Raw genomic sequence first — 12,097 nt, forward strand, 5'->3', positions numbered from 1 at the left:
AGATAGGAGAAACTGAGCATCCCAGAGGTGAGGGTCTTCTCAAGGTCATTCAGCTAGTGAATGGTGTAGCATCTAACTCCAAATTCTTAGTCATTAATTTATACAAATGGCTAAGATTCTGGTAAGTGGGACGATGTCCCTGATAAAGGACAAATTGATAAACTGTTCTGAGAGATCTGGGAGCTGTCCTGAAGCCTCCCAGAGTCCTGGGTCTGAGAGCAGGCATCTCACCTACCTGGTAGAAAGGGAATGATCCTCTGTTTGGGGTCCTTCTGTCCTCCTTCCATGGGAAATTTGTCCAACATCTGCATCTAAATGGGTGAGAAAACCAAAACCAAAAAACTTTTCATAATATGATAAATGCATCTCTGATATTTTAAAGGAATTATGTGAAATATGTGATTTAAGATTTTAAAAAGTTCACTTTGTTCAGGTTTTCAGAAACTCAAATTAATAGAGGAAGGCAACTTCCCTCACTCAGGCTGGTCTCGAATGCCTAAGTTCAAGTGATCCACCTGCCTCTGCCTCCCAGAGTGTTAGGATTACAGGTGGGAGCCACCAAGCCTGGCTCTTACAGGGACCTTTAAACAATTCTTTTTTTTTCAATTTTTTATTGTGTTTTTGCAGTTTTGGCTGGGGCAGGGCTTGAACCTGCCACCCCCATCCCCCATATGGGGCCGGCGCCCTACTCCTTGAGTCACAGGCGCTGCCCTAAACAATTCTTTATATTCACATTTGCTAGATTTGTGAAGCCCCAGAGTTGGGAGAGACCATTCTCAGTTTTCCTGGAAGACCTCCAAAGGACCTGAAACATGAACCCCCTTAAGGTCACCAGAATTTCATGGACAGCAGGTCATTCTGTTTCCAAAGAATCTCCTGGTATGTTAAGGAATAAACCACCAAGATCCAATCATTCTGGTTGGGTTTACGCCTATGACATCATTATATTCCCCTGGCCCATGAAGATACCCTAGGTTGGCTCAAAAGACAGCATTGTACCTGGCTCTGTGTTAGATGCATGGAGTCCAGTGAAGAGAGGGAACTAAAAAACAAACTGACAATTACAAGGTGGTGTAGGAGGTGCCATGAGTAGGACGGGTAGTATGGGCTGTGTGCAGGCAGAGGAGAGTCCCTACACGAAAACCTTCCACAGGGCCAGACGTGTATCTCTGACCTTTTAAGGACTTACTGTGAAATACTGGATTTGGCATACAAAGTCACAAGGATCTGCTACTTATGCCTCTTGTGGTTTTGGAAAAGTGGCATAACCTTTTAGGGCCTCATCTTAAGGACACCAATTGGCAGCGCTCCTTTATGGATTGAAGTTGGGCTGTGGGAGTCATTAATGCTGTCATCAAATGGTTCTGGTTCTTCTTCTGAGCATATGGTAGATTTGTACATTTCCTGTCCCCTTGAAGTGGGATGTGGCCAATTCACTGTGAGCTGAAGAGACATGTGCCACGGGGAATGGCCATGCTTCAGGCACTGGCTTCTCTGGCAGCCAAAGTCCTGGGGTGGGTTGGGAGTCCCCGGGGACCTCTGATGGACAAATTGCCTGAGTGAGATATGGCAAGAAGCACTTGTTGTACGGTGAGGTTACCTGACAGAGCAGCACATCCTCGCCCACCCTCACTGGGCCAAGGAGTCAAAGCAGAAGGAGAGGCAGTGCTGAGCCGTCTGAAGTAATGGATGGAGTGTGAAAAGCCTGACCATGATCTGACCTCCGGGAGAAAGTCCCCCTGGCACTCTCACAGAATGAAAAAAGCTTTGCAAAGTTGAGGAGAAACACACACAGCCGCTGTGAGGACATTTGGGGAGGGAGGAGAGGAGCTCAAGTAGGAGGGAAGAGAGACAAGTCTACGGGGCACCTACTAAATGCCAGGTGTGGACTAGATTCTTCAGAAACGTTCTTCCACTAAATCCCTGGGACGCTCCTTTAAGGTGGATATTACTATCCAGGAAATCAAAGGCCAGAGGAGTGAAAACATCTGGCAATGGGCTGCAGCTGGCAAGGTGGAGGGGCCTGTGTGCTTCTTTGCCATCATGTCACCTACCCCTGAGATGTTACAAAGACAATTCAAAAGGACAGGAGCTGGCTCGGTGCCTGTAACTCAGCGGCTAGGGCGCCAGCCACAATACATGGGAGCTGGCGGGTTCGAACCCAGCCTGAGCCTGCCAAACAACAATGACAACTACAACTGAAAATACCCAGGCGTTGTGGCGGGCGCCTATAGTCCCACCTACTTGGGAGGCTGAGGCAAGAGAATCGCTTAAGCCCAAGGAGTTTGAGGTTGCTGTGAGCTGTGATGCCACAGCACTCTACTGAGGGCGACATAGTGAGACTATCTCAAACAAAAAACAAAACAAAACAAAACCAACAACAACAACAAAAACCCCCCACAAAAGGAAAGGACCATCTGTCCAGGCTGGAGCTCCCTGTGTCTTCAGGGTTTTTCTGTGCAACACCCCCAGGCAGGTCAGCCAACTCAGCTTGCTGGGCATCCTGGCGTACATGGACTTGCCCCTGAAGTTTTAACGCTTTTAGACCCTTGGGTTCTCTTTTCCTCCCTCTCCCCACATATTTTTCTTGGTTTCCAGAAAGAAGGTAATCTTTACCCTTCTAAAGAATTGCTCTTAGTTTCACTGATTTTCTCTATTGTTTTTCTGTTCTCCATTTCTTATCTAATTCATTCTTTCCTTTTGCTTGCTTTGGGCCTTCACTTTCTTTTTAGTTCCTAGAAAGAAACTAAAGTATCTGCTACTTCTTCAGTTTCTATTTTTTTAAATTTCTAAAATTTACTTTTATTTTTAAATGGCAGGTAATACTTATACATATTAAAGGGGGCACATAGTAGCACTGGGACACATATAATATGTAGTGATCAGATCAGGGTGATTAGCATCTCCATCAGCTCAGATTTATCATTTCTTTGTATTGAGAACACCCAATATCCCCCTTCTAGTATTTAAAACTATATATTATTAACTATAGGCATCTTATAGTTAATATATTATTAACGATAGTCATCTTCAGGGGTAGAGAACACCCTTATTCCTCCTATCTAACTGTAATTTTGTGTACTTTAACAATCCCTCCCTAATGGAACTCCCCCACTCCCCACCACCTTTACCCTTCTCGGCCTCTAGTATCCTCTGTTTTACTTTTTATTTTCATGAGATCGACTTTTTTTTAGCTTCCACAAATTAAGTGAGAACATGTGGTATTTAACTTTGTTCCTGGTTTTATTTCACTTAATATAATAGCCTCCTGTTCCATCCGCATTGCCACAAAGGACAGGAGTTCATGCTTTTTATGGCTGAATAGTAGTCCATTGTGCATACACCCCACATTTTCTCTCCTCATCTGTTGTTGAACACCGAGGGTGATTCCATATCTTGGCTATTGTGACTAGTGTTGCAATAAACATAGGGGGACAGAGGTGGCTTCAGCAAAGCGAATGCTGAGGGGTGGAACTGCTGGCTCACATGGTGGTGCTCTACTGGTAGTTTTGGGGAACCTCCATACTGCTCTCCACAGTAGTCATACTCATTTACACTCTCACAACAGTGTATGAAGAGCTCCCCTTTCTCTATATTTTTGTAGTATTTTAAACCCGTAGCCTATCTCTGGTTTCCCATCATTGTGGATAGATAGCCCTGAGCTCACAGGTTCAAGACCAGCCTGAGCAAGAATGAGACCCCACCTCTAAAAACAGCCAGGTGCTGTGGTGGGCGCCTGTAGTCCCAGCTACTGGGGAGGCTGAGGCAAGAGAATTGCTTGAGTCTAAGAGTTTGAGGTTGCTGTGAGCTGTGATGCCATGGCACTCTACCAAGGGTAACAAAGTGAGACTCTGTCTCAAAAAAAAAAAAAAAATTGGCTGAACCAGATGTTGATAGTGGGAGAGGTTGTGTGTGTTGTAGAGGGAAAAGGAAATATATGGGAACACTCTGTACTTCTGAGTCAATTTTGTTGTGAACCTAAAACTTCTCTAAAAAATAAAATTTATTAATTAAAAAAATTGGCTGAACTAATGAATGTAATTGAGCAAACTTTTTGGGAGGCAACTTCAGGAGATGTTTCCTAAGTAACTCTGATGAATAATTTTCATATTACTAATGTTAAATAATTGGTAATCACTACCAGTGTTTGTATAGCAACTGGCAGCTAACAAGTGTTCTCATACATATGATTTCATCTGACCTTTACAGTAACCCTGTGAAACAAATTCTATGATCTCCAAGTCACAGATGAGGAAACTGGGGAGCACAAAGACCAATAAACTTGCCTGAGGTCACAAAACTAAGTGGTGGTCCAGCCCGTCCCAGCACCTTGGTCTAAGTCCCATTCTCTTTCCCTAAAATCACTCTTGTAGGCGGCTTCAGAGTGTCATGTGAACGTGAACGTCAGCCTGCGATAAGGGAAGTTTAATATTCCGGGCACATGTGAACAGCATGCTTTCTTTTGAAAAGCAGAGTGACTAATCGGTCACAGCTGTAGAGAGTTTAGAGATTTACAGGTTTTGCCTAACACTATCTTCTTTTTCTCTTCTCAATTTTATTTGTTAAGATGATGTTGAAACACCATGAAAGGGAAACTGTTTTTTTAAAAAAGACTGCACCAGGAATCCATGCACCCTAACAGAAACATCCCCATTCTCCTGGGTTCCTTTTGAGTCCCCACCCAACATTATATGTGGTCCTCCATGTGATCGCCACTGCCTGGTCTTAGAAGTTGCTCTCACCCTTTGTCCTGACTTGCTTTCACCCAGATAGGCATGGCCCAAAGAACTGAAGTGCCCCCCCCCACCCCCCATGTTATTTATTTATTTGAGGCAGCAGATCTGGGTTTAAATGTTGCAACATTTAACCACAGATATTATCCCTGAGGACCAGACAGCCTGGGGTTATATCTTTATGACTTCCGCATGTTGCCATGTGTCCTCTGCCAGACACCTTATCTACTGAGCCTGTTGGGTCATCTACAGAATGAGGGTCACAGCCTGCTCTACAGGGGGGTTGTATAAATGAATGCTGTAAGTAAACTCTTTGGGGGACTCCCCCATGCTCAGCAAGAAATCCCCTCTTCCTTATACCCTGCCCATATTGAATGTTATTTTGAGAGTTGTTTGGGGATAACGTACAGAAGTTTATGATCCTATGTTTGGTTTTTTAAAAAAGTGTGTTAAATATACACATTTCAACCACATTGAAGTGTACAGTTCAGTGGCATTAAGAACATTTACACTGTTGTGTAACCATCACCACCACCCATCTCCAGAGCCTCTTCATCATCCAAAACTGAACTCTGAACCCATGGAACAAAATGGAATCATATAGTATTTGTCCTTTTGCACCTGGTCTGTTTCACTCAGCATTATGTTAAAGTTCGTTCCTATTGTATCATGTATCAGAATTTCTTCTTTCTTTTTCTTTTTTTTGAGACAGAGTCTCACTCTGTTGCCCCAGGCTAGAGTGGCCTGGTGTGATAGCTCACAGCAACCTCAAATTCTTGGGTTCAAATAATCCTCCTACCTCAGCCTCCCAAGTAGCTGGCGCTACAGGCACCTGCCACAATGCCTGGCTAGTTTTTCTATTTTTAGTAGAGATAGGGTCTCAACTCTTGCTCAGGCTGGTCTCAGACTCCTGAGCTCAAGCAATCCATTCACCTCAGCCTCCCAGAGTGTTAGGAAGCTCACAGGCATGAGCCATCATGCCCAGCCAGAATTCCCTTCCTTTTTAAGGCTGTAGAATACGCCATTGTGAGGCTGTGTTTTAAGGTTGGAAAAAGTCCTGCAGAATGCACAGGGAGGTGGACTATCCACTAGAATTTTCAGCAATGATGTAAATGTCCTCTATCGCTGCTGTCTAAAACAGTGGGCGCTAGGCCCAGGTGGCTGGTGAGCACTCAAAAGGCTGCTCTTGCAACTGAGGAACTGAATTTTTAAATTTTATTTAATTGATTTAAATTTACATTTAAATAGTCTCATCTGACTAGTCAATACCATACTAGACAGTGCAGGACTGGATCCAGTTTTATGTGTTTTTTTTAACATCTTATAATGTCAGCCATCCTCTATGAGGGGGCATTTGCAAGGATGAGGCTTCAATATAAGAAGCTGGGGGATCAGAGCCCTATGAGCTCTAATTGCAGAGCTGGTCTTGGTGTGTCCAGGTTCATAGGCCACAAGCTGCTTCTGTGCAGAGAACGGTCACACTTGGCACCTAAAGGCCTTGAAGCAGGCACTTCAAGGGAGTCCACATGGACTCCAGACCCAGGCTGTCTGCAGCGGCGGGACCAGAGGCATGCCTGGCAAAATCCAATCACAGATGTCACCCTCAGTAACAAGAAAACCCATCACCCATGCTCTCCCCACCAGATAACTAGAGAAGTGGCTCTCAGGGCTAGGAGGACTGGAAACCAAAGAGGAAGATGAGTCATTTGGGGGGCAGGAATCACATCAAGTTGCCACATCACAGGCTTCCAAAGAGAAGGAGAGAATACTCCATCAGCACTTTTCAAGACATCAGCTGTGGGAGAGGGAACATGAGACATGCTGTCCAAGGCAAGCACCGTGGAAGCTGGCGTGGAGAGCCACACGTGGTTTGTGTTAGCAGCAGCCATTGAGACTGGACTTGGGAGGGGTTTACTCCCTCAGTATCACAAAAGCCCCAAGTCCCAAAGGAGCCAGCTCAGGAAGCAGAGAGAGGCTGGGGACCATCATGTGCAGCTGCAGGCTGGCAGGAAGCCATGTGGTCCTTGGGGCAGGGGTTTTAGGGCCTTGGACATGATAATGTACCCGGGCCTACTCTACTCTATGTGGTTTGTTGTCTTTGGGGATTTTGTCCCCTAAATGAGCCAGTCTAAATGTCAGCGTGTCTTGGTGTCCAGATGGACGTGTCATGTGGAGGCAGCTACCCGCTCCTGTCTTCTCTCCACACTTAATGTTCCCCACCAGTCTAGGTCTGCATTTTCTTGGCCCAACCTTTTTATTAGTCTGATTGCCCTCTCTTCTCCCCCACCACCTCCTCTCTGGTACTTGATAGGTGCCTAGCAGATAGTTTGTGCAAAGAATGAATGAATGAACAGATGAATGAGAAAAAGTAGTTAGTTTGGTCAGCTACTGTCTGTGAGAGGAGAAATTATGTTCCAGGTGGCAGCAAGAGGGCCTGGATTTGAGTTTAGATGCAATTGCCCAAGATAATCATGCCTCTTTCAATTTTAGAAATATAGAATTGCTAACTGTGTGGAAAAGGGCAACTACTGCATTTTCTCAGCCACACACCATCCATATGGCAATGGCTTTTCAGAGGAAGGGAAAATGTTCCATTTAAGTGTGCACAACACATTGGAGGCACGCATGCCCCAACTGCAGAAGATAATGTCTGGGGGGAAAGCACATCCGAGGATGGAGCAAAGGCAGTAGTTGGATAAATATGGTTAGTGGAGTATGGGGCCAGGCGCTGGCTAGCAACTCACTGGGCAGCCCTCCCAGCTGGGCAAGGCTAAGAGTGAGAACTCTGATTCTGCCAACCGCCATACCTGCCCCCAGAAAAGATGGAAGAAAACACTCCCTTCCCTTTGGCCTCAGTGATGAAGTGCGGAGGATTCTGAGCAGACAGCCAAAGCTGCACTCAGGGCTGTCAAACCCCTAAGAAGGCAGAAGTGGGAGGACCAGGCTCTCAGAAGGGGACAGGGCAGTATTGCCTCAATCAACAACGGAAACCCATCATTTTTGTTGTATGACTTGAGACAGTCTCTGGAGAGACAAAGGCAAGGTCAGGGTGCAGCCTCTGCTCTAATTTGATGCATCTAAGAACAGCTTGATCTACAAGGCCCCCATGCCTGGCAGCAATCCCACTGCATGGTGTGCAGAGCAGGAGAGGGGCCGGAAAGGCCTCTCTGGAGCCCTAGACATGGACTTCCCAACTAGGAGTGTTCCTTCTTACATATGTGGCTGGCATTTCTCCTGAGAGCTCCCGGTGGGCAGTGTGTCTCAGCTGGCTCCATAACTCCTGCCACCACCGGAATCCCACAAATGCCCAGGTTAAGACTCCTGCTCCCTCAATTCCCACGAGTAGTGTGCTCTCTGCAAAATGCCCTCCTCCAACTTGTTGGAAGGGCAACACCTTATTCATTGCTATGACCCTCAGGTGTCACCTCCTCCAGGAAGCAGGCCCTACCTGAGCTCCTTGGCTAGCAGAGAAAGAGTGGTCTATCTCTGAACACTTGGACTTACCTCTATCTGGAATAAATGTGCTTGTCCTCACTATAGTGAGCATTTGTAGAAAGCACAGATTCATTTGGGTCCCCTGTGGCAGCGCAGGGTCTGGTTCAGCAAATGTTTAACTGTGCCTCGTGTGAGGTAAGCCCTGGTTGTAATAATAGCCATGGCCCTTGACCTGGGGACACAGTGAACTAGTGGGAAAACTCAGAGGGCAAAGGTTGCATGGCACAGTGTACAGTAGACCCCTCACTCATCTGAGACCTGTTTGCAAAGAGCTCATTCTGTGCTCAGAACCACACTGTGCAAGATAACTCTGCCTACACTTTATATACAGGAGAAAAATGTGCCTTAAAAGGGGGCAGCTGTGGGCAGGAGGCAGGCAGGTGAAGTGGCTAGGACCACAGGTTTCAGACTCAGCCACACCTGGGCTGAAACCCAGCACAGCTGCTTCTGGGTTCATGACTCCGCCTCTCTAAGCTTCCGTTATTTCATCTGTAAAATAGACACAATACTAACCTCATGCTTATGAGGATTAAATGAGATGGCATACATACAAAATGGGCACCTAGCATTTTTCAGTAAACAACTACCAATATTATTACTGTGTGGCTCAACCAAGGCACATTTCTGCTAGGCACTGACCTCATCTCTGCAAATATTCAGGTCATCCCCAGAGCCCTGTGTTGACACCAGCTCCCTCTGCCACACTCTGATGGACTCTTAGGCAGAGAACCAGACTAAGACAGAAGGGGAGGTTCAGAGAGGCTTAGTGACCTGTTCAAGGCCACACGGCTGGTGAGAGACGGGGAAGCACCTGGCACCAGGTATTCCTATTCCAAGTCCAGGGCACCATCTCATCCCTTCTACCCTCAAGTGAATGAGACACATGACCGGATACCAACTGGTAGTGGCAGGTGTGACCATCAACATCTGGCTTTTCTAAGATAAGCAAGTCAAGAAACCAAGTTGGGAGGTGAATCCTTATAGAGGAGACCTTCTCACTGGTGACTGTGCATCTCTTTTCCCCCCAAAGAGCCTGGGTTATGCTCCGACTACCTGAGTGGTGGCCTCTCTGTAGGATGTTCCTCTGCCCTGAATGGCCTCCCCTACCAGAATGGGCCTCCCCCACCACTCTGTTACTCTGTTCTATTGGCAGGATGCTGATTCTACTTTTAGCTGAATGGCCTGTTTGACCAAGATGAGCTAATGAGACCTTTGCTTCAACTCTTGGGGTTGTCTTTTTCCCCAGAGTCACTGTGTGATCTGTATCACACCTGGAGCTGTGGCTGCCACTATACTGGACACTCCCTGGCCTGGACACAAAGAAAGTTAAGAAATGGACAAAGACCAAGTTCTTATTGACAGGGTGGCCCTTAGATCCAGACACACCTGAAGCCAAATACTCCTAGACTTCTTAGTAATATTCAGCTAGTCAATGTCCTTTTTGAATAATCTATCTTGATTGGGTTTCTGCCACCTGCGCCTATAACAGTTAAGACACAAACAAGATCTCATGGCCAGCAAGTGGCAGAATTTGGATCAAAGCCCAGCCCTAAATCCAAAGCCCAGAATCTTAACCTGTAGGATCTTAACCACTTTATTAACTGGCATCATCTCCTTTAATCTTTATGCCAATTCCTAGCAACCCAAGTCCATAAATAATCCTAACAGCTGACATTTGCTAAGTGCTTGACAGCTCAGGAATTGCTCTTATACACACTGTCTCTTTAAAAAAAAAAAAATACCACAAAAGTCTCCCTTTACGAATGTACAATTCAGTGGTTTTTAGTATACTCACAAAGTTATGCAACCTTCACCACTAATTCCAGAACATTTTCATCACCCCTAAAAGATACCCAGTACCCTTTAGCAGAGGCTTTCCCGATTTTCCTTCCCCTAGCCTCCGGCAACCACTAATCTGCTTTCTGTCTTTATAGATTTGCTTTTTTTGGACACGGATCATCAATTTTAACTCCCAAGAACCTTGTGAAGTACTTATATGGGAGATGAGCATCAGATAGCAGAGGGACTAAGAGCATGGACTCTGGGGTCACCCGCCTAGCTTTAAATCCGAGAAATCTGAGTTCTGATGTTCACTAGCTGTGTGACCTTGGGCAAATAACTAATCTCTCTGAACTTGCGTTTCTTCATCTGTGTAATATGGTAAGTACTATATCTAGATGCTTAGCAGAACTGGGGCCCACATTCAGTCTAGAAATGCCAGCTTTTTCTATTGTCATTACCCCAGGACACCAATGAAGACACTCAGGCACAAAGGAGTTAAGGGGTGTGCCTGAGGCCACACAGCTGGAGGGTGGCTGGGCCCCAGGTCTCCTGACTGAGTCCTATTACGCCACACTGGCTTAGCTGCTCTTCCATGAAACACAGCCTTCCCCACACTCTTTGAGCCAAGTTACTTCTGAAAAAAAATCAAGGCTGCTAGCCAGGAGGGAGGGGAGGGTGGAATCATGAAATCATTTAACTTCAGGGTGTTGTAGCCTTGCATGGGCTGGCCCCCTCGCTGGTCCTCAGAAAACTTGACTTGGGCTGGTATGGTCCTGCCCTAACCTCTTCCAGCTTCCCCCCACTGGGGTATACGGGGCTGGGGATCCAGGATGTTTCCAGGATGAGTAGGACCCTCTGGAATTTGTGCTTTCCCACTCCAGGCACCCATCTGGGGCTCTCTGAAGCTGACCAAAGACCAAAGCCCTGCCTTTAAAAGACAACTTTGTTATAGGAGGAAAGCCTGAGGTGGCTGTTTATGTTACAGCAACTCCCCCCCACCCCCCCGCCGCCCCCAATTATTACCAATTATGCTGAGCAGGGAAGAAAATCTTACTTTTAAGTTCTGGTAGAAATAAAAAAGTCAGAACAGGCGAGTGGAGGGAGTATTGGCTTTGGGCCAGGAAGACGCACAATCAAACTGTGGCTCAAGCATTCCCAAAGGACGTATCCTCATGCAAGTCAAATCTGTGCCGAGGGAAAGAGGGCAGCTAACATGCTGGTGGAGCCAGGCATATCTCATTTAACTGTCAAAATAAATGCATGAAGAAAGCACTTTCATTCTTGCTATGAAGATGAGGAAACTGAGGCTCAGAAGCTTCCAGAGGTGACTTCAAGCTGAGAAATGAAAAGGTAAAAACTTTACCTTTTGAACTCAGGTCTGTCTGATGTTGTAAAGCCAAGGTCTTAAGACTTAGGCTACGATGGACTAGGGAACTCAGATAACACAATTGACCTAGCATGTACATCAAAATATTAGCAATTAATATTTACACAGGCATTTCCAGGACCTTTCCTCCATGCTCCTTCTCATCAACTCTCTTCTTCCAGGCAACTCTGTATCAATGCACCTCACCTTTTGGGCCACAGCTGACAGCGTAGGCAGTGGGCTCTGACCCAGGCCCCTCAGGATAACCAGATTCTCTCTTCTGGAGACTGGATTCAATATCCAGACACTTTGATGTGCTCACAACAGTGAAGAAAACCTCAACTCAGGGACTGAAGGTGCTCACTGGGGAAGCTCAAGGGGGATGTGGCAAATGGGCAAGTGGAGAAAGCTGGTCCAGAGAGGTTGATGGGACACAAAGCAGGCTTGATGGGATATCCTGAGGCTGCAGTAACAGACAGTCCAGGAGCTGCCAGCTGATTCGTGCCCTTGCGAGGCTGGCTGCATTTTCTGCTCTGGGTTCCATGGAACACGCCTGTCTTCTCCCATAAATCCAACCCCACCCCTCTCTTAGTGCCTAAGCCAGCAGAGTGGACTTTGCTCTGTGGATGTGAGTAACTTATGTCTGTCATTGTTTCCTACTCCCCTGCTCCTTCTTGGAGGCAAGAGGCCTCTGAAAGCAAAATACAGGTAGCCTTCTCAA

The 12,097-nt window shown here is 46.4% G+C and overlaps 1 protein-coding gene across 1 annotated transcript in view; it reads right to left on the reverse strand.

Annotated features, from left to right (window-relative positions):
• The window catches only part of SH3PXD2B (SH3 and PX domains 2B), a 116,171-nt gene that overhangs the window by 70,912 nt on the left and 33,162 nt on the right, over positions 1-12,097 (reverse strand). Inside the window, exon 3 of the mRNA XM_053566790.1 lies at positions 236-311. Within this exon, the coding sequence (XP_053422765.1) occupies positions 236-311 (76 nt within the window). The remainder of the gene's footprint in view (positions 1-235; positions 312-12,097) is intronic.

This window comes from Nycticebus coucang, chromosome 17 (genome assembly GCF_027406575.1).
Source record: "Nycticebus coucang isolate mNycCou1 chromosome 17, mNycCou1.pri, whole genome shotgun sequence".
Classification (NCBI taxonomy): domain Eukaryota; kingdom Metazoa; phylum Chordata; class Mammalia; order Primates; family Lorisidae; genus Nycticebus; species Nycticebus coucang.